The 22,524-nt window shown below is 49.4% G+C and overlaps 1 protein-coding gene and 1 long non-coding RNA gene across 3 annotated transcripts; one reads left to right on the forward strand and one right to left on the reverse strand.

The window, feature by feature from the left end:
• Positions 1 to 617: 617 nt before the first annotated feature.
• Positions 618 to 15,096, reverse strand: PLAUR (plasminogen activator, urokinase receptor). 2 transcript variants are annotated; one of them, XM_033430816.2, is made up of 7 exons: positions 14,990 to 15,096; positions 13,264 to 13,374; positions 11,848 to 11,988; positions 5,144 to 5,296; positions 4,434 to 4,568; positions 2,072 to 2,218; positions 618 to 1,176 (listed from the first exon to the last, which is right to left on the reverse strand). In XM_033430816.2, exons 1-7 carry the CDS (start codon positions 15,039 to 15,041, stop codon positions 923 to 925), a joined length of 993 nt encoding a protein of 330 aa, XP_033286707.1. In that variant the 5' UTR covers positions 15,042 to 15,096; the 3' UTR covers positions 618 to 922. The 2 variants fall into 2 exon arrangements, with proteins under 2 accessions (XP_033286707.1, XP_004271255.1); XM_004271207.4 differs by having other exon boundaries at positions 11,848 to 11,991.
• LOC117201800 (uncharacterized) lies at positions 15,015 to 18,752 on the forward strand. The gene is made up of 3 exons (XR_004483933.2): positions 15,015 to 15,135; positions 15,617 to 15,731; positions 18,392 to 18,752. It is a non-coding gene; the product is annotated as an uncharacterized LOC117201800 (long non-coding RNA).
• The last annotated feature ends 3,772 nt before the right edge of the window (positions 18,753 to 22,524 follow it).

A 22,524-nucleotide genomic window follows, 5' to 3' on the forward strand; every position in this document is an offset into this window, starting at 1 on the left:
AAAAGAAAAGAAAAGAAAAGAAACCCTGTCCTTCACCTGCCCCCAAATACCACAGAAAATGCCCTTTTTCTTCATCAGCCGTAGGGCCCCAGGGGAACGTAATTTTGTGTCTGTGGGCTTGCCTCAGCGAACCATGGAAAACATGAATTCTGCCATGGTACTCAGTCCCCCTGAAATGGTAGTTCTGTCTTTTTCTCAGTTTGTCTGAGGGTATCCTAGGAAATATAGCCCAGCCTTTATCTCCTGCCCCCAGGGCAGCAGGGGAATGAGGTCCAGTCTCTACTCCTCACTGCAGGGCATCCAGGGGTCATCTCCTAGTCATCTCCTATCTCAGAGCCCCCTAGGAAATGCAGACATGTCTCCTTAGAACAACAAAGTAGTCTGGACCTTTGGATGTGGGAGAAGAGACTGGAAGGTTAGTGCTTGGGTGAGTGGGTTGGAAGGTTGCATTTGGAGCCCAGAAATAGATGTGGAAGTGGCTTAGGGTGGAGGCCTGCATGGGACAGCTCCCAAGGCTGGGACCTCGAGTGCTTGGGCCCTACAATATGACCCCTAATTCCAGGAGCCTGAGGAAAGGTGTCCCCCAATCGTCCTCTCTGGAGAAGGGCAGATCTGGCTTTGTTCACTGATACAAAAATCTTTATTTAAGTACAAAATATTAAATAAAACAAATATTAATAATAACAGCGGCAACAATATTAATATCACAAGAGCTCTCGCCTGCTGGCCCGTAGCCTTCCTCTAGTTTTTCTCCTCTGATTCTCACAGTTCTCTGAGATAGGTGTTTCGGCAGCTGGGAAAACAAAGGCCCAGAGAGGGGAGCACACTGGTCTGAGGTCACACAGCAAGTCAGTAGGTCTGGGAGCTAAGGGAAGGGCAAAGGGGTCCCCTGGATCCAGCCAGGGCAGTGGGATTTTGGGGTTCAGGTGCAGAGGAAAGTACCTCCCCACAGTCTGGCAGTTATAAGCAGGGTGACAAAGAGGCTGAGGTGGGCAGGGCCAGGCAGGGGGGCACCCCCCGTGTGGGGCTGGGTAACCAGGTCTGGATGGTTACAGCCATTTCCAGTACAGCAAGAGACGTTGAGATGGGTGAGGCTGAAAGCTTCAGCCACAGGGAGGCGTTGGCACCAGGAGGGGGTTGCACAGCCTCTTATGGTGTAGCTTGGGTTCCCCAGTCCTGAGGAGAGAGAAGACCATGTGAGACTCCCAGCTCTCGGGCCTGGGACTGGAATTCTCACTGGGTACCAATGAGAATACTGGTACCCAGTGAGAATTGCCCAGGTAGAATACTACCTCGTGGTGGGTACCCCCAGAGAAAGCAGCAGGTCTAAGTGTGGTCCTGGGACCCTTGGGGCTCCTTCCCTCAGACCCTTCCAGGGGATCTGTGAAGTCAAGCTTATTCTTATAATAATGCTAAAACCTCACTTGCCTTTTCATGCTCTCACAAATGTGTTGTGCTCTCACAAGGGGTTTCCTAGAAACCCTAGGACATGTGATCTTGCAACAGACTGAACGCAGAAGCAGATATGAGGGTCCAGCTGTCTTCTATTAAGCCAGATATTAAAAAGATTGCAAAATGGTAGAACAATGCCAGTCTTCTCGTTCAATTTTTTCATTTTGGACAATGTCTCCTTTTTTTCTTTCATAAAAATACGTCCACATGTGCGTTTTCAATTGTTCTTTTAAAATGAACAAATACTATAGATATGACTGACGTAAGCAATAATTTTTCAGAGCGAGAAGGAATTTTGAGAGCCCAAAGTTTGAGAACCTCTGGAATAAACGAACCTGCCCAGAACTTCACAGGATAGGATCCTGGGAGGTCCACCGGAAGTCCCACCCACCCACGGAAGTCCCACCCCCAAAGAAATCCACATTTCTGTGGCCCAAGTATACATTTCCTAATGAACAAGTCCTAATTTCTTACTGCACTCTGCACCCTCCTGAAGGAAGTCCCACATTCTCCAACAGGATGATCCACCTCAATTAAGTCCAGCTTCATGGGAAGTTACTTCTTGCAGAACCCCCCATCCCCCCCATAAGTATCCTCTCCCAGCCTCCTAATGGCTCACCATTAGTGCCAGTGGCTTCCAGACATTGATTCATGGGGCCTCGGCAGTCAGTGAGGGAAGTCTCTTTAGAGGAACATCCATGGGTGCTGTTCCCCTCACAGCTGTAACACTGGAAGCCGTTCAGTGGCAGGTTTTGAAGCTCCAGGACTTGGAAGAAGACCAAGTGACACAGACACCAAAGAAATTAGCATGAGCGGTTCACAGCATTACATCCCCAGGACTCCCAACTCTCAGCCCTAGATGTCGTGGAGCCCTCTTGTGGTCAGGAATTGGAACAGCATCCTCTTTTGCGGGGGGGGGGGGGGGTTCTCTAGGGTCTGCGAGAGAAATTCCAACCCTCAGCTCCCCACGAGCCCCCACCTGCCTAGACACAGGGTAAGACGAAACAGTCCTTGCCCTCAGAGAACTTACGATTTAGAGCTACACTGTCCCATATGGTAGCCACTAGACACATGTGGTTGTTTACATTGACATTGAAATTAATATTAAATAATAAAAAATTATTGCTCATGTTAGTCATATCTATGGATATTTACTGCATTGGAAATGAAAACCAAGAGACTTTAAAAAATGTATTAGTGGGCTTCCCTGGTGGCGCAGCGGTTGAGAGTCCGCCTGCCGATGCAGAGGATCCGGGTTCGTGCCCCGGTCTGGGAAGATCCCACATGCCGCGGAGCAGCTGGGCCCGTGAGCCATGGCCGCTGAGCCTGCGCATCCGGAGCCTGTGCTCCGCAACGGGAAAGGCCACAACAGTGAGAGGCCCGCGTACCGCAAAAAAAAAAAAAAAAAATGTATTAGTTCATTTTAAAAGAAAACTTCAAAACTCACGACATGTGGACATATTTTTAAAAAATAAAAAGGAGACATTTTCCAAGTATCAAGTGCTCAAAAGCCATATATAGTAGAGGCTACCATATCCGACAGCACAGATACAGAACATTTCCATCACCATGGAAAGTCCTGTTGGACAGTAGTGATTTATAGAGACAGAATAACACAAAGGATCTAGATTATATTGAAGGGCAGAGTTAGGGAAATTTTCCCTGAGGACAATGTTTTAAAGCTGAGACCTAACGAATCAGAAGTAGCCAGCCAGGTGAACTCCTGGGGGAGAGGTGTTCCTGGTGGAGGGTACTGCATGTGCAAAGGCCATGAGACAGACACATGCTGGATTAGAGAGGGCATAGTAGAGTCTTCGCATTTCATTCTAAAAGCAAGGGGAAGGCGTTGAAGTGATTGAGGAAGGGTGACATGATTTGATTTACATTAAGCTGTTGGTGGGAATGTAAACTGATACAGCCACTATGGAAAACAGTATGCAGGTTCCTTAAACTAAAAATAGAACTACCATATGACCCAGCAATCCCACTACTGGGCATATACCCTGAGAAAACCACAATTCAAAAAGAGACATGCACCACAATGTTCACTGCAGCACTATTTACAATAGCCAGGTCATGGAACCAACCTAAATGTCCATCGACAGATGAATGGATAAAGAAGATGTGGCACATGTATACAATGGAATATTACTCAGCCATAAAAAGAAACGAAACTGAGTTATTTGTAGTGAGGTAGATGGACCTAGAGTCTGTCATACAGAGTGAAGTAAGTCAGAAAGAGAAAAACAAATACCATATGCTAATGCATCTATATGGAATTGAAAAATAATGGTACTGATGAACCTAGTGGCAGGGCAGGAATAAAGAGGTAGACATAGAGAATGGACTTGATGCCATGGGGTGGGAGGGCGAAGCTGGGGCGAAGTGAGAGTAGCATCGACGTATATACACTACCGAATGTAAAATAGTTGGCTGGTGGGAAGCAGTAGCATAGCAGAGGGAGATCAGCTCGGTGCTTTGCGATGACCTAGAGGGGTGGGATAGGGAGGATGGGAAGGAATCTCAAGAGGGAGGGGATATGGGGACATGTGTATGCATATGGCTGATTTGCCTTGTTGTGCAACAGGAACTAACACGGTATTGTGAAGCAATTATACTCCAATGAAGATCTATTAAAAAAAAAATCACTCTTGCTGCTGTGTTGAACACTGGCTGTAGGGTAGCAGGAGGACCAGCAAGGTCATTGCAGCAATCTAGGTGAGCAGCCATGGTGGCTTGCACCAGGATGGTGAGCAGTGGAAGGATTCAAGAGGATATAGAAGCATAAAGCACAGGTCTCGGTGAAGCTTTGCTAGTTTCATTGAATTCCCACAAAATCCTTCTTTGAGAAAGGGCTTGATAGGTCCACTTTTCAGAGAAGGAAACAGAGAGGAGGGTTTCCCTTCAAGCAAGCAGCAGTCAGCCTGAGTGCACCTCCCCACCCCAATCCCAGGCCTCACGCCGGGTCCCCTGCCCCTTACCTGGGCCCCCATTGCATTTGGTGGTGTTGCAGCACCGCAGGAAGTGGAAGGTGTGGTTGTTGTGGAAGCCAGTGGGGCCTGGGCAGCCAGGAAGGGTGCCACAGCCTCGGGAGTGGCGCTCATCCCCTGGACTCTCTGTGGGGGCAGAGGAGGAGGTCAGATTGTTGATGAGGGGCTGAGATTGGATTTGCCCATGGTAGCAGTCCTCTGTCCATCCTCTGCTTCATCCTTCATTATAGGACCCTCATTTTATTGGGAGCAACCATATATCTAGCCAAAAGACACAATTTCCAGCCTCCATAGGTAGAGTCAAGTGGCTAAGTTCTGGTCAACGTGATCTAAGTAGAAAGATTTTATGGGACTTCTAGAAAGGAGAACCTTTACAGAAGGAGGGGTGCCCCCCTTTTGCCCCTTATTTTCCCCCCTCCTTCTTCCTGGAACTTGGACACGAGGTCTGGAGCTCAGGCAGCCATCTTGGACTATGAGGCAATCTTGAGAATGGAAGCAATATGTAAGAAATGAGAAGACATTTGGGTTCCTGGTGACTGTGGAACTGTCCTAGTGGCCCTGGACTTCCCATCACTGGACTTTCTGTGTGAGTACTAACTTTCTACCTTGCTTAAATCCTGGTTATTTGGGGGTTGTTGTTAAGTGCAGCCTTGGGGAGGAGCAAAGCAGGGAGGGGGAGTTGCTGGCAGGTTGGGGCTCACCTTCCAGGCTCTGGTGGGTTACCACATCCAGGCACTGTTCTCCAGGGTTGCGGCATTGCAGGGTCTTGTCCCGGCCCATCTCACAGCTCATATCTGACGAGGCACAGGAAGCACATTCGAGGTAACGGCTTCGGGGAAAGTTAGAAACCTGGCCTGTTTAGGGAGGATTAGGAGGGTGAGACTCCATGGGGAGAGTCCTGGAGACCCAGCTTCCTTGAGGACTCACTTCAGCATCAATTCTTCCTTATCCCACCCTTCAGCCAATCATCAAGTGCTGTCCATCCCACCGCCTGAATCTTTCTAGAATCCATCCCCTCCTTTCCAGCTCCATGACCAGGTCAGACCTCCTTCAATACCAGCTTCCTCTCTGGCCTCCTGGTTTCCATTCTTGCCCTTCCCACCCCAGTGTATCCCACATAGCCCTAGACGTATGTTCCTGATACGCAAATCTGACCCTGCCTCTCCTCTGCTCAACACTCTTCCATGGGTCCCCAGTGCCTTCAGAATAAAATCCAAGAAACTCAGCGTGGCTTTCAAGTTCCATCAAAGACTGGGTCCTGGTCACCTTTCCTGCCTCATCTCCCTCCACCAGCCACTCAGACTCTACACCGGTTTTCCTCAGTCCCTGAGTATACATGCTGACTCCTGCCCAGCCTTTGCATCTGCTGTGGTCTTTGCCTAGAACCCTATCCCTGCTCCCTATTTTCCCTATCTCCTACTCATTCTTCAGAGGCCATCTTCTCCAATTTTGCCTCCTCCGAGAAGCCCTCCTTGACCTCCCAGGCTGGATTAGGTGCCTCTCGGGGCTCCCTAATCCCAGCCCTGCCCACTCTGGGTCATCCCCGTCTGGTGACAAGTCTGTTTCCCTCACTGTTTGTTTGTTTTTGGTCATGCCACATGGCTTCTGAGATCTTAGTACCCCCACCAGGGATGGAACCTGTGCCCCCTGCAGGGAAGCATGGAGTCCTAACCACCGGACTGCCAGGGAATTCCCTGTTTTTTCTTTTTTTCACTCTTTTTGTTTGTTTGCTTGTTTGTTTCCTTCTATGGATTCAGTCCCAGGAGGGTAGGGCCAGGGTTATCTTGGTCATTATTATGTCCCAACACAACCCAGCACAAGGCTGGGGCCAGAGAAGGTATTCAATAAATATTTGTTAAATGAATGAATGAATGAACAATTACTTAAAACCCTTCTATTGTTCCCTGTGGTAGCCAGCTTCCAAGATGGCCCCCAGTGATCCCTGCTTCCTGGTATTTGTCCCTTGTGTAGTCCCTTCCCATAAGGAATAGAGCTGACCTGTGGAACCAGTAGGATACTGTGGAAATGATGGTGTGTGACTTCTGTGTTAGATCACACAAGACATTGAGATTTCTTCCCGGCTCTCTCTTGGACCACTTGCTCTGGGGGAAGCCAGCTGCCATGTTGTAAGGACACTCAAGCAGCCCCACCGTGAGGTCTACATGGTGAGGAGCTGAGACTTTTGCCAAAGCCATGGGAGCTGGTCATCCATGTGAATGAAGCTACCTTGGGCGCCTTCTGATGACTGCAGCCCGCTGTCATCTTGACTACGACATGATGAAAGATGCAGAACCGCCTAGCTAAGCCACTCCCAGAATCATGACCTTCAAAAACTTTGTGAAAGAATACATGCTTACTTTTGTTTTAAGCTTTGGGGCAATCTTTAATGCAGCGATAGATATTTAATACACTACCCAATCATGTCAGAGGTCAAAGCCTCATCTGATCGATCTGTGATAAACTGGCCTCTCACACGGACCTTCCAGTCCAGGCCAAGTGGATGAGTTACTTTTCCCTGGCAACACCAGAGTCATCCCTCTGCCTAGGCCTTGGCTCACACCATTCCCAAGCCTGGCATGCCCTTCCCTTCGTGACCCCAGATACCCGGGTTTGAGTTTGGGCCAAGTCTTAGAGAAATGAGAGGGCTCTCTGAGCCAAGGCTCTCCACGGGCAGGCCAGCAGCTGTAATTAGGTGAATCACCTACCTCCAAAGCCAGATCTTTCCCACTCTCTCCCAAAAGAAAAAGAACTAAAAGGCTGACAGCCCACATCTTCTAATATGAACCACCATGAAAATGAAAACACGAGCTGCCTTCACTGTCAAAATAGCTCATACCACGCATGGGTCTCCTCTGTGAGCTCTTCTTCTTATGTCACTCTTCTAAATGTGGGTGATCCTCAGGCTCTGTCTTAGGCCCTTTTTTCATTTCTCATGGTACACACTCTCTCCCATGGGATGTTATCCATTGACACAGTTTTATCTCCGCCTATCTGCTGGGAACTCAGAAATCTCTCTCCAGGTAAGACTTCTCTCCCAGCTCCATACCTGTATACCCAAGGGCCTCCTGGAGGCCCTTCAAACACCTGAATCTCTACCTGCCCCCAACAAGACTCTCCATCTTCTCCAAACTGCTCCTTCTCCTGAATTCCACATCTCTGAGATGGCCCCATCTGGTCCCCCAGGGTAGAATCCTGGCAGACTCCTTGATCCTCCATATCTAGGCACCCATCTGATACTTCTACTGCCCTGTCTCCTGGTTCTGTAATCCTTTTGCTCTACTGTTTCTGATATCCAGTAAGTACATCTATTGAGTTCTTAATTTTAGTTCCTGTTCTTTTTTTTGTTTTACTTAGTTCCTGTTCTTTATTTCTGTTGGAATCATTTAAAAAATGGTTTCCAGATTTCTGCTAAAAAGTAACCTTTCCTCTATTTTCTTGAATATATTGATCATAGCTCTTTTAAAGTTCCCCTGTCTAGTAACTCCAATATCTGATTCATGGGCTTCCCTGGTGGCGCAGTGGTTGAGGGTCCGCCTGCCGATGCAGGGGACACGGGTTCATGCCCCGGTCCGGGAAGATCCCACATGCCACAGAGCGGCTGGGCCTGTGAGCCATGGCCGCTGAGCCTGCGCGTCCGGAGCCTGTGCTCCGCAACGGGAGAGGCCACAACAGTGAAAGGCCCGCGTACCGCAAAAAAAAAAAAAAAAAAAAAAAATATGATTCATGACACGTCTATTTCTATTGTGGGATTTTTCTCTTGGTTTCCGGTCAGTTGGTCCTTTCTGTTCTCTTCAGGGTACCTTGTACGTTTTGACTAGATGCCAGACACAGACGACTATTTGTAAAGGCTCTAAATGATGTTATATTCTGCCAGAGAGGATTAGGTTTTCTTTCTGTCTAAGATCCGACGTATGCATTTTTAGGGCTGGTCTATTTCAGTTTTGCCCTTACTCCTAGGATGTGGTCCCAGGGGAAAGCCTGAGACCTCTCTTTCCAGCGTGGCAACTTCGGTCCCCCAGCGTCATATGCCTGCTGGAATTCCTGCTCAGTGCTGTAGCTTCCCAGATACTATTTTCTGTAGAGTTCCTTGGAGTCTCACCCTATGCATGTACGGCTTGCCAATGACTTGAAGGAAATTTGCAGATTTGGGGACTCCCTTTTCTGTAGTTCCATGCATTCCAGGATTTTACTTCTCATTTTCCAGACACTCTGGCAACCCCAGACTCCAACCTCTGCCTTGTCAATCTAGCGACGATCTCTTTTCTATTTGCGTTCTAGTTCCCTTCCAGAGCAGTGAATTGGCAAGTGCATTCAAGGAAAAAGCCAGCTTGTCTATGGAATTCGACTTCTGTGCTCCCCTTATTTCGAAGATTGGAGCACCTCAACTTCCTCTCTTCCTTTGCTTGCTCTTGAGTGACTTTAATCATTGTTTATAATTTGTCCAGCTTTTATAACTGTCATTGGCAGGGGGGTTGGTCTGATACAGGAGACTCCACATGACCAGAACTGCATAACCACCCCTACATCTAATCCATTATCACACTCTGCTCATCTACCTGCTAAATAGCTCGTAAATCCATCCACTTCTCTCCATTTGCACAGCAGACACTCTTCTTCTTCTTCTTCTTTTTTTTTTTTTCCGGCTGCACCACGCGGCATGTGGGATCTTAGTTCCCCCACCAGGGAATGAACCCGCGTCCCCTGCAGTGGAAGCACGGAGTCTAACCACTGGACCGCCAGGGAAATCCCTACACTCTCTTCTTTATCTGGACAACCTCACGCACCTCCAAGTTGGTCTCCCCTCATCTACCTTCCCTCCATCCTTCCTTCCCTCCTATCCCTCTTCCACTCTGAGGTCAGAATAACGTGTCAAAAAATACAAATCTGAGGGCTTCCCTGGTGGCGCAGTGGTTGAGAGTCCGCCTGCCGATGCAGGGGACATGGGTTCGTGCCCCGGTCTGGGAAGATCCCACATGCCGCGGAGCGGCTGGGCCTGTGAGCCATGGCTGCTGAGCCTGCGCTCCGCAATGGGAGAGGCCACAACAGTGAGAGGCCCGCGTACCGCAAAAAAAATCTGATAGTGATGCTCTGTACTTGAAACGCTTTCATGACCTCCCAGTGTTTCCCAGATGAAGTCTATATGCCCCACCATAGCCTAGAAGGCCCTGTATAGTGTGACCTTGCCAATGTCAGCAGTTCCTCTTGCCCCATCTCGCCCTTCCTCCAGCCATGCTACTCTCACCCTCCTCTGGGCCTTTATATCTGTTGCTCCCTCTGTCTGGAAAAGACTTTCTACTGTCTTTTTAACAGTCTGACTCCTATTCGTCCCTCAAGATCCAGCTTAGCTGTTGCTTCCTGTATAGGAAACCTTCCCTGACCTGAGTCAAGTATCTCTTGATTCTTAGTTATCTCAGCCCTGATCACTCTGGCCTCTGTTTCCCCTGTCTCAGCCCTGACAATTCTGGACTGTGCTTCCCTATTACAGCTCTGACCTCTCTGGTCTCTGTTTCCCCTATCATGGTCCTGACTCCTTTGCATGTGCTTCCGCATCCCAGCTGCGACTAATCAGGGCAGTCACCGGCAGGTGATGGGTCCGTCTCCCTCCCCCCAGCCCCGCCCACATACACATACACGCTAGACTATGAGCCCCATAGGGGCAGGGCCCAAGGCTATCTTGGTCACTCCTGTGTCCCCAGTATCACAGAAGAACAGGATGTGGTTTAACCAACTATTCTAGTCATCACAAACAGGGTAAAATGGTGTTAGATATGGGGCTGATAGGGACTTCCCTGGCGGTCTAGTGGTTAAGATTGAGCACTTCCAATGCAGGTGGCATGGGTTCGATCCCTGGTCAGGGAACTAAGATCCTACATGCTGCGTGGCACGGCCAAAAAGATAAAAGGGGGGAAGCTGATATAGATATATTAGTTATTAAATTACTGAATTGACAGCTGCTGCCCAAGAGGACCCCTGACCACTCCCAACCCTCTCTGTACTTTATTTTTTTGGCCACACTGCACAGCTTGTGGGATCTCAGTTCCCCGACCAGGGATTGAACCTGGGTCACGGCAGTAAAAGCCCAGAATCCTAACCACTAGGCCACCAGGGAACTCCCTGCAAACCTGGCTTTAGAACTCTCATGTCCTCAAGATCCACTAAAGGGGTGACACCAGGCCCAGCAAGTGGCCTCCAGTTCTGACTGGTCAATATTATTCTGCGGCACTGACCAATATGGTTAAATATTTTGACTATTATCTCTGATTACGAGTATTATTTACACTCAATTACAAGTGCTTTCCTTCAGCACATCTAACAGAGAGAGGAAGCCATCTAACAGAGAGAGGAAGCCAGCATCCTCTCTTGTCATTTCCTTGAAAATAAATCTCTGATTCAGTCCCCACCAACAGATGAAAGTTCAAGGTCAGGATAAATGAAAATCTAGTGTAATCGGGATGGATGAAGAACAAGGGAAAAAACCCAGTGCAGAGGCAGGTGCTCTGCTTCCTGACGTCATTGTGACTAGACTGGCCTGAACCCATTTCCTTCCTCACCAGGGCCAGAAAGAGGAATCTGTCTGACTGTGCACCATGGGTCCATTCGCTCCCCAACCTTCCTCTGCTGTGAGAACTTGGGGAATTTGAGCCTTTCTAAGTCTTTTTCTTATGCTGACCAGAGCCTAAAGGCATGAAACTCAACAAAAAGCCTTATGGAAGTTTCTTCACATTCTTATTTGTTGCCCAACTTAAGAATCATCGATTCTAGGGAACTTTCCAAGCCCACGGCAGCCTGTCTGATTCCCTCCTATTCTGACTTCCTTTAAGAACTCTGAGTCTTTGGTATCTCTGGTCTTTGTATCCCTTGCTGAGCATCTATTGCTTGAATCATCTCCTGTCCCATGAAAAAAGTTACATGGCGAAAACATCAGTGAGATACCTCACGTACCTCTCAAGTGGGTGTGTGTGTGTGTGTGTGTGGCTTCTTAAAGGCAGGTGTTGCATCTTATAAATAACAACCACACACACACACATACACACCCCCCACAAACACATACGAGATGGGATAGGATTAGGGATGGGATGTGTTTGTAGATGGCAGTGGGATTGGGGACAGTTGAGATGAGATGGGGTTGATTAGGGGATAGGATGAGAGATGTCTTTGGAAGGAGGATGGGTTTGAGTTGGAGCGTGTTGAGGATAAAAGGAAGTTGGGGACGGGATTGGAGGTGAGGTTGAGTTGGGGTTGGAGCCAGGCTGGAGATGTGTTTAGGATAAGGAAAGGTTTGGGCCGGGGTAAGGCATGGAGCTGGGGTTGGGGTGGCCTAGGATGAGGGATAGGACCAGGATGATGATGGAGGTTGAGCTGGGGATGGTTTGGGCTTGGGGATGGTGAGGGCTGCCCTACTCACCAGGACTGGGCTTGTTGCACAAGTCTGACCCACACACGGCCTCTGTCAGGGAGATGATCTGCGTGCCAGTCCGATAGCTCATGGTCCTGTTGGTCTTTTCTGGGTGGGTACAGCCTCTCTCCACCACCTCCAGCTCATCACCTTCTATAAGGAATGTCTCATTGTCACCGCAGAGGCTCCCCTGGGCCCAACCAGCCTCTGACACTCCTGGTTACAAGGTCACCCGCTCCCAGGGCTGATCCCTGCCAGGCCCCTCCTCTTGCTTGAGTCCAACTCTCTCTGTTCTAGAGCTATGCACCCTCCCCCCAACCCCCTACGCTGGAAGCCTACTTTCTTTTAGTGATAACACCATCCCTGGGACCTTCTGGATCCTTCTACCCGCTCCCTCCTAGCTTGGTGATCTTAGCAGGGAGATGCCTCTGATAGGAAACTTTAAAGGAAAATGCTTCGAGCTTACCAAAAATATAAGAGAATGATGTAATAAATACTGTGCTTTCATCACCAAACTTTATAAAATATTAGCATTTTGCTATATTTGTTTCAGATCTTTTTAAAAAAAGAAACCAAGTTTAAAAGACAGTTAAAGCCTCCTGGTTACCTCCCTCCCTCAAATCCCACTTCCCTTACGCTCTGTCCAGAGGCAACCACAGGTGTAGGTAATTCTAACACCTCTGTATGCAGAATATTTATTATTGTTTATTTGTATATCGTTTATTTATTTTGATTGTTAGATACTATTTCTATTAAAAGGTGTCAAACTCTGCAACATGCTTTTTTGTTTTTCTTTCAACCTTACATTTTTGACACGTATCCAGGTTAATACCTGCAGCCCTAGCTCCTTCATTTAAGCTGCTGTGGGGTATAATGCGTGATTATACTGTAACGTTTTTCCTCTGCTGACAACTGACTTCAGTCTTTCCAGTTTTCCATATCACAAACGTTCAGTCTAAGAACATTCTTTGACAGGTGTCTCTGGGCAAGTGTGGCCAAGGTTCTCTGGGGTCTCTACATTCCTAGAAGTCCAACTGCTTGTTGTAGGGTATGTTCATCTTTAACCAGATATTGCCTATTGCCACGTGGCTCTGTTTGGTGGATGCACCAATTTACCCCCTAACAGCAAAGCCCGCATCTCCACAGCCTCATCGACCTCAGTATTGTCAGATTTTTCTTTTCTTTTTTTGCTGCACCAAGTGGTATGCCGGATCTTAGTTCCCCAACCAGGGATCGAACCCGTGCCCGCTGCACTGGGAGCACAGAGTCTTAACTACTGGACTTCCAGGGAAGTCCCTGTCAGAGTTTTAAATGCTTGTCCATCTGGGGGCTTGTAACCGGTCTCCGTGTCTTTTTCATGCGTATTTCCCCGATGGCTCGTGAAATAAGGTTTCTTTGTCACTCCCGTTCCCTGCTCCAGCTCACCTTCCCATATGCGCAGGACCGTGGTCCTGCAGAGGTCCTGGCCGGGGACACACTCTTCCACCCTGCAACTCCCGGTAGTCTTACACAGCATGCACCGCAGGCCCCAGGAGACTGGGGGCAGAGGGGGGAGAGGAGAGGTGTTATCGCTCTGCACCAGGATCCCGCTCTCGCCCCCTTAAGCCCCAACACCTGGACCAAGTCTCCAGGCCAGGTGCACTCAGGTTCGGACTCCACTTTTGCCCGCCCCTGGGTTCCAAGGCTGGTTTCCAGCCCGCTATACCATCCTTAGGCCAACGTTCTATCTCCACCCTCTACCCTAAAGTTCTTTCTCCGTCCACAGGTCCTTCCCAAGTCCAGCCCTCGCTCGCTTTCCCTTTAATTCTGTCTGAGCGCCGGGCCCATCCTGAAACTCCAACCCCCCGCCTCTCCGCGGGTGTGGACGTTCTAGCCCGGCTCCCAATTAGGTCCTTTCCTCCACCCCGCCCGCCTCGGCCTACTCCGCCTCGCGAGCTCTCCTAGGGGTGTTCTAGCCTCACCAACTACAGCTAGTCTTTATGTTCTACCCCCGTTCCCGGTGCCCTCCACTAATGCCCACTGGCTCTCCTCCCCTCCGTAGCCTCTCCCCAGCGTTCTCTCTCTCCACCCAACAGTCCACACCGAACTTCTAACTCCGCGCATCAGCCGTGCGGAGATTCTAACCCCACTACTAACTGTGGCCTCCCCAGAACTTCTCCCCCCTCCCACTAGCTGCTCCGGAACTGTTAGCCCCTCCCACTTCCCCTCCCCGAAGTTCTGACCCCGCCCACTAGCTCCGCCCCAAGGCCTATCCCTGCCCATCACGTCTCCTTTGCGGTCCCTTCCCCGCTCCAAATTCGGAGTCCCCTTCCAAGTCGTTACTCATTCTAGGCCTCCCGCGGTCCGGAAAGCTTTCCCGGTTATTCATTACCGAACCATCTCCCAACCCCTACCCCCAACCCGGCCCTGCCGCGCCCTGACAGCAGTTCCTTTTCAACTTCCTTTCGTTTTCCAACCCTTTTTAGATTTTCCAGAGAAAGGAGGTGAGAAGTCTCGTCGGCTAGAGGATAGTGAAAGGGAAGGCACCTCGAAGGACGAGCCTTGGGTCCCCGGCCCCCGGCTCCGCGACGCTGAGCCTGACTTTCTTTAGACCTTTTGTTAAATAAGACGCTGTCCTCCCTGTCTTGCAAATGTGTCTGTGTGTGCGTGCGTGTGTGTGTGTGTGTGTGTGTGTGTGTGTGTAGGGGGGGAGGGGGGATCTGATAGAGGGGAGAGGGCTGCAGGAGCCCCCTGCGGGTCAGAATCCCACTTACAAGGACTTGCTGTGTGACCTCGGACCAGTTACTTAACCTCTCTGTGCCTCAGTTTCTCTGTAAAACGAGGTTAAAATAGTTCCGCCCGCCCAGTTGGCAGTTGCAAGGAAGGAGCTTAGAAGAGTGCCTGGACTAAAGAGCGTACTCACTACATGGCGGCTGTTGTTAAGCGCCTTCGCTCTACGAATATTTCCGGAGCGTCTACTGTGTGCCTGGTACCGTGCCGTGTGAGGCTGCAGACAGCAGGAGAATTATTATTTGAATGTGGGTGGAGGGGCTGGGGACTGAGCCCTCCTCCAAGTCATCAGACTCTGAGCTCTCTTCCCTTCCTCTCCCGCCTCCCTTCCCTCCGGTCTGACCCGGTCCCCAGCGCAGAGATTCGGGCACCCAGCCCCTACCTGGAATGCAGGTCTGAGCCAACAGTAGCAGCACCGGCAGCGGGCGGCCCATGTCCGGCGGCGGCTCCTCTCCGCGGTCTCCCTGCACCTCTCAGTCTGGCCCCCGGGAGGAGACAGTTATGTGGCCCTGGGGGCTCCTCCCAGAGGTTTGCGAAAGAGCGAGTCAGCTCCAGATGCGTGGGTCATCCACCCCCACCCACCTTCCTCAAAAACTTCCTTTACCAGGACGCGCCAGCGAGGGGTAGGGGGGCTGGCTCTGCTCTGACTCACGCTGGCCGTGGTCACAGCTCTCCCCAGACTGCCTGGGTGCAAATTCCACTTCTCTCTCTTCCTGCCATGGGACCTTGGGCAAGGGCCCTCACCCCTCGGATTAAAACTTGTCACGAGGGGAAATATGTGCCTATTATTAGATAATATAGGTCTTTCTTTAGTTTTGTTAGGAAGGATAATGGTATTGTGGTTATATGGGAAAATGTCTTTATCATTTAGAGCTGCACGCTGAAATATTTGGGGATGAAATAATACAATGTCTCCATTTACCTTAAAACACTTCAGCCAAAAAGTAGATATTGCTGTTATGACCATGGTTTTGTGGTTATGTGGAAAACTTTTTCTTATATTTTACAGAGATGCTCAATGAAATATTTAGAGGTTGAATGTCATCGGTGTCTGCATTTACCTTGAAATATTTTAGGAAAAAAGAAAGGCAAAATAGCAAAATAGCTGTATCAATTATATCGAGGTAATTTATATGCCATTCTATCTCCTCTGTGTTTGTAAAGGTTCATAATAAGTTTTTTAAAAGGAAAATAAAGTGCCAAAGGTAACATAGTCTCTCCCTCCCAGTCAGAACAATTTAATGCAGTTGAATTAAATGCCTGAAACAGTCACTGGCCCACATGGAGGGCTCAACAATCTCTGTCAACATTTACTGAGGACCTACTTTGTGCCAGGCACTGGTCCAGAAGCTGGGGACACAGCAGGAAAGTCCCTGCCCTTGTGACAAGAGGGAGTAAATATATGTTATCTAATCTATTGCTGTCAGGCTGTGATAAGTAAAGTGCAGAAAAACAAACCAGATTGAAGGAGGTGCAAGGGTACAAGTGAGGCAAGGTTGGTTTTAGGCCAGGTAATCCAGGAGGGCTTTCCTGAGGAGGTGATATTTGAAGAGCGGCTGAAGGTAGTGAGGGAAGAAGTCCAGGCAGATGGTCCAGGAAGAATTCCAGGGAGAGGAAACTGCCAGTACAAAGACCCTGAGGTGGGAGCAGACCTGAGGAGATCTAGGAACAGCAGAGAGGCCAGTGTGGCTGGAACAGTAATAGGCTATGAGTAAGCAGGAGCTACCTCTGCCACTGCAATAATGATTATACTATTGTCATTCTTACTAATGCATCAAAATCTTAAGGTAATCATTTTAAGATAAGGTAAGAAAAATCCCAAAGAAATTCTCTTTTCTAAGAGGTTAAGAGTGTGGGGGCTGACACCAGACTGTGAGGGTTCAAATTTTAGCTGTTCAGTAGCTGTGCTGCCTTGGGCAGGTTACTTAACCTCTCTGTGCGTCAAGTCCTCTATCTGGAAAGTAAAGCTAAGCGCCTCCCTCCCAGGGCTTGTGGGCTAGCGACAGAAAAGTGTACACCCAAGGCACTTGCACAGTGCCTGGCACATAGCAAGTGCTCAATAAAAATCATGTGGAAAATGGGGTCCCTCTTGGGGCTGGCGTGAAGACTGAATGAGATATTAATGCATATGACGTGGGGAGATAGAAAGTCGGGGTGTTGGTCCAAGTAGGCTTGAGACCCAGCTCACCTACTTGCTCCTGGGCGACCCTGGGCAGATGGCTTCACACCACAGATCTTTGCTTTTCCCAGCTGTGACATGGATCTGGGGTGGGTGGAGGCATCTCTCAGTGAAAGGTAGGTTCAAGTTTGGGATCACATGGAGCTGTGTGGTCTGGCACAACCACTTCCTGGCCGGATGACCTCATTGCTCCGGACCACGATTTTCTCTTTTTTAAATATATATATTTATTTATTTATTTTTGGCTGCACTGGGTCTTTGTTGCTGCACACGGGCTTTCTCTAGTTGCGGCGAGTGGGGGCTACTCTTCGTTGCGGTGTGTGGGCTTCTCATTGCGGTGGCTTCTCTTGTTGCGGAGCACGGGCTCTCGGTGCGCGGGCTTCAGTAGTTGTGGCATGAGGGCTCAGTAGTTGTGGCTCGTGGGCTCTAGAGCACAGGCTCAGTAGCTGTGGCGCACAGGCTTAGTTGCTCTGTGGCATGTGGCATCTTCCCGGACCAGGGCTCAAACCCGTGTCTCCTGCATTGCCAGGAGGATTCTTAACCACTGCGCCACCAGGGAAGCCCCACGATTTTCTCTTTTATTTGAAGAATGAGAGAAATAACTCGGAGCCTTCCCATCCCAACTTCAGACTGCTCTGGTCTCCCGATCTGTCCATCTGTCTCTCCCTTTCTGTTTCTCTGTGTTTTTCTATCTCTGTCTTGCTCCTTTTCTTTACCTCTCTATGTCTCTCTCCATCTTATCTCTCTGACTCTCTGTCCTCTATCTCTGTGTCTCTGTATCTTTTTTTCTGTCTCTCTGCCTCTGTTGTCTGTCTCTCTCAATGCCTGTCTTTGTTTCTTTGTCTCTTTCTGTCTCTCTGTCTCTGTCTCTGACTTGTTCTCTCTCTCCCTCTCAAGTGACACACACTGTGAGGTCCAGAGACGTGTCGCAGGAGGGGGCAGGCAGGGGGCTGGGCCGTGCACAGTCCCAGAAAAGCGGCAGGAATGTCAGCTCCTTCCTCCCCGTGACTCACCTGGGCCTCACCCAGCTCCTACCTGCCTGCTGGGTCCTGGGCGAGGCCCGTGGGTTTCGGGGGCTTCCCGGGGCTGAGTAAAGGAGAATCTCGTGCAGAGACAGAGAGGAAGAGAGATCAAGAGAGACAGAGACAGAGAAAGAGACAGACAGGAAGGAGAGAGAGTGAGAGAGAGAGAGAGCCAGAGGCCCAAGACAGACAGACTCAGGGGAAATCAGAGAGGGAGAGAGACAGAGACTTGACACATACACACTACTCTATTTAAAATAGATAACCAGGGACTTCCCTGGCGGTCCAATGGCTAAGACTCTGCGCTTCCACTGCAGCGGACACAGGTTCGATCCCTGGTCGGGGAACTAAGATCCCGCAGACTGCGCGGCCAAAAAAAAAAAGTAGATAACCAACATGGTCCTACTGTATAGTACAGGGAACTCTGCTCAATATTCTGTAATAACCTAAATGGGAAAAGAATTTGAAAAAGAATAGACATATGTATATGTATAACTGAATCAATTTGCTGTACACCTGAAACTAATACAACATTGTAAATCAACTATAGTCCAATATAAAATAATTTTTTTTTTTTTTCCAGTACGCGGGCCTCTCACTGCTGCGGCCTCTCCCGCCGCGGAGCACAGGCTCCGGACGCGCAGGCCCAGCGGCCATGGCGCACGGGCCCAGCCGCTCCGCGGCATTTGGGATCCCCCCCGGACCGGGGCATGAACCCGCGTCCCTCGCATCGGCAGGCGGACCCCCAACCACTGCACCACCAGGGAAGCCCTAAAATAAAAATTTTTGAAAAAAGATGAAAAGGTTCTGAAGATTGGTTGCACAACAATGTGAATGTACTTAACACTACTGAACTGTACATGTAAAATGATTAAAATAGTAAATTTTATGTTTACATGCATTTTATCAAAATTATTTTATTTTATTTTATTTTTTTGCGATACGCGGGCCCCTCACTGTTGTGTCCTCTGTCGTTGCGGAGCATAGGCTCCGGATGCGCAGGCTCAGCGGCCATGGCTCACAGGCCCAGCCGCTCTGCGGCATGTGGGATCCTCCCGGACTGGGGCACGAACCCGTGTCCCCTGCATCGGCAGGCGGACTCTCAACCACTGCGCCACCAGGGAAGCCCCCCAAATTAATTTTTTTTCATTAAAAAAGAAAAAGAAAACAGCAGCTGAGAGCCAAGCAAGAAACAGAGGGACAGAGATTGACAGATGGAGTTAGTGAGAACGACCTCCAATTGCCTTTAATGAGAGAAAAGTAGAGACAGATTGACAGATACTGTGTGTGTGTGTGTGTGCGCGCGCACATCCAAGACCCCCTCAGCCTCTTGCCACCTGCCTGAGGAAGTGACCCCCTCTGGCCTGGGCTGAGAGTGGGGGTGGGGCTTCAGCTGTTACCTCCCCAACTCCAGGAGGCCTGCCAGGTAACACTCATGGGCTTTCCCAGCCTGGCCTGGCCGCCTCCTACCTGGGGGACATCTCCTCCCAGGGCCTTGGCTTTCCCTCTGCACAAACGAGGGACAGAAGAGGACTCCCCTTCAGGAGCAGCAGAGCTGGGAGACCCCTGAGGTCCGCACCCATCATTTTCCAGACAGAGAAACTGAGGCCCAAAGGGGAGACTGTCAATGAGGCTCTCCCTGTCTCAATCTGACTGGATGCCAGGGCTATGCAAGACACTGGTCTGAGTGCTTTCTCTCTATAACTCGGTGACTTCTCACGGTCGCCTGTTTTACAGTGGAGGAAACTGGGGTTCACAGGGGTGTGGTAGGCTGAGCCGTGGCCTCCCAAGATATCGAGGTCCTAAGCCCTGCAATCTGTGAATGTTACCTCACGTGAAAAAAGGGTCTTTGCAGACGTGATTAAGTCAAGGAGATTAAGATGGGACATTCATTATCCTGACGATGTGCGTGAGCTCTACCTGTAACCACAAGTGTCCTTATAGAGGGAGGTAGGTGCACCTGTGACCAGAGACAGAGTGGAGGAAAGCAGGGTCAGAGAAAGAAGATGTTTTGCTGCTGGCTTTGGAGATGGAGGGAGGGGCCACGAACCAAGGAATGCAGGATGTGCAGCTCGAGCTACTGAAAAAAGGCAAGGAGATCACTGCACCCCTACGGTCTCCGGAGGGAGCGCTGCCCTGCTAACCCCTTGGTTTGGAGCCCTTAAGACTCATTTCAGGGACTTCCCTGGCAGTCCAGTGGTTAAGACTTGACTTTCCAGTGCGGAGGGTGCAGGTTCCATCCCTGGTGAGGGAGCTACAATTCTACATTCTACGTGACTCGTGGCCAAAAAAAACAAAACATAAAACAGACGTAATATTGTAACAAATTCAGTAGAAGACTTAAAAAAAAAAAAAGACCTGGACTTCCCTGGTGGCGCAGTGGTTAAGAATCTGCCTGCCAATGCAGGGGACACGGGTTCGAACCCTGGTCTGGGAAGATCCCACATGCCATGGAGCAACTAAGCCCGTGTGCCACAACTACTGAGCCTGCGCTCTGGAGCCTGTGAGCCACAACTACTGAAGCCCATGTGCCTAGAGCCCGTGCTCCGCAACAAGACAAGCAACCACAATGAGAAGCCCGCACACCGCAATGAAGAGAAGCCCCCGATTGCCGCAACTAGAGAAAGCCCGCGCACAGCGAGGACCCAAGGCAGCCAAAAATAAAAATAAATAAAAATAAATAAATTTATATTAAAAAAAAGACTCATTTCAGATTTCCAACCTCCAGTGCTGTAAGAGAATACATTTCTGTTGCTTTAAGGTACTAAGTCGGTGGTAATATATTACAGCAACAATAGCAAATGAATCCAAGAGGTTAAATCACTTGCCTGTGATGACTTGTAAGTACAGAGTCAGGTTTGGACCCAGGCAGTCTGTCTCTACCACCTGCTCTCATAACTGCCATACTGAGTGTCTCTGCCTTCGGGGGACAAGAACCAGGAGCTGGAAGCCCGCAGCCTTTTTCCATCCCGTCCTCCACCAGTCCTCTTTGCCATGCCTCCTTCTGGTTTCATGATGCTGGGGTGACCTGGGGAGAATAGGGGAGCCAGAGGAAAAAAATGTGCTGAGTTTGTGCAAAGAAAGGTTTTCCTGCCTCTAGCACTTAGCAGCTCAAGTTTCCCCACTTAGCTGCAATAGCAGAAATAACCATTGCAATCCAAGGGCTAATGTTGCTAATAGATAAAAAGCTCGTATCAGGGATTGAAGGGTGTGCCCCACCTCCAAAACAAAAGGAAAGAAAGAGAAAAAGATATGTTGAAGTCCTAACTCACCTACTCACAATGTGACCTTATTTGGAAACAGGGTTGTTGCTGATATAATTAGTTAAGCTGAGGTCACAGTGGAGTAGGGTGTTCCCCTCATCCAATGTAATTGGTGTCTTTATAAGAAGATAGCCATGTGAAGACAGAGACACAGGGAGAAGGCCACGTTATGCTAAAAGCAGAGATTGGAGTTATGGGTTGCCGGCCAAAGACTGCCAGCCAGTCACAAGAAGGCGCCAAGAGGCAAGAAAGGATCCCCTGATGGGTTTCAGAGACAGCACAGTCCTGCCAACACCTGAATTTTGGACTTCCAGCCTCCAGAGTGTGAGACAATACATTTCTGTTGTTTCAGGCCACCCAGTTTGTGGTACTTTGCTGTGGCAGCCACAGGACACGGATACAGCGCCTATGAATCAATAGAAAAATTAGGAAAGGATGGAAGAAGAAACACAATGACTCTTGTAAAAATGACACTGAAATACCATTTGCGTCAGCTGGCTTTTGCTAGATTACACCACCCCAAATTTGAGTGGTTTGAAACAACAAACATTATGCCTTGAGATTCTGTGGCTTGGCTGGGCCCATCTTGGTCTAGGCTGGCTCAGCCAGGCCTGGTTGATCTTGGATGGCTTCACTTGTAGGTTGTCAACTGGAATGGCTGGGATGCCCAGAGCCTCTGTCATCCTACAGGAGGCAAGCTGGTTTGCACAGTGGCAGAAGGGTTCTCAGCAGCAACAAGGTGATGACAGAAGCAGCAAGTTCCCCTTAGGCAGAGGCTCAGAACTCATGCAATGTTAATTCTGCCACATTCTATGGTCAAAGCAAGTTCCAGGACTGGCTCAGAGTTGAGGAGAGGGAAATAGACTCCATCTCTCTCTCTCTCTCTTTTTATATTTTTTTGGCCACACCGCCCTGCGTGGTATGCGGGATCTTAGTTCCCCAACCAGGGATCGAACTCGCGCCCTCTGCAGTGGAAGCATGGAGTCGTAACCACTCCACCAGGGAAGCAAGGACCGCCTCTTGATGGAAGGAGCCGCACAGAATTGATGGCCACCAGTGTCCTACCACATGCCTTCACCTACGGATTGGCAAAAATAAAACAGTTGGGTGATACACAGAATTGGCCAGTCTGTGGGGAAACGGACACTCCCCCACTGCTGGTGGGAGTGTACATTGGTACAACCCCATGGATGGTCATTTTGCAATTGCTCTCAAAATTACAAGTGTAGAAAACTTTTCTGATGTTGCAAAACCACTTAACCACTTCTGGGAACTCAGCATCTATGTTCTTCTTTCACGACAGCATCGTTTGCAATACCGAGTGATGGGAACACACCAAATTGTACAAGAGGTACAATTATCCAATGGAAGAAAGAAAGAGGGAACTATGTAATTCAGGTTACATGATTGTCAGGTGGAAAAATCCAGGGGCAGAACAGTGTGTATCATATCC

Source organism: Orcinus orca, chromosome 20 (assembly GCF_937001465.1).
Source record: "Orcinus orca chromosome 20, mOrcOrc1.1, whole genome shotgun sequence".
Taxonomy (NCBI): Eukaryota; Metazoa; Chordata; class Mammalia; order Artiodactyla; family Delphinidae; genus Orcinus; species Orcinus orca.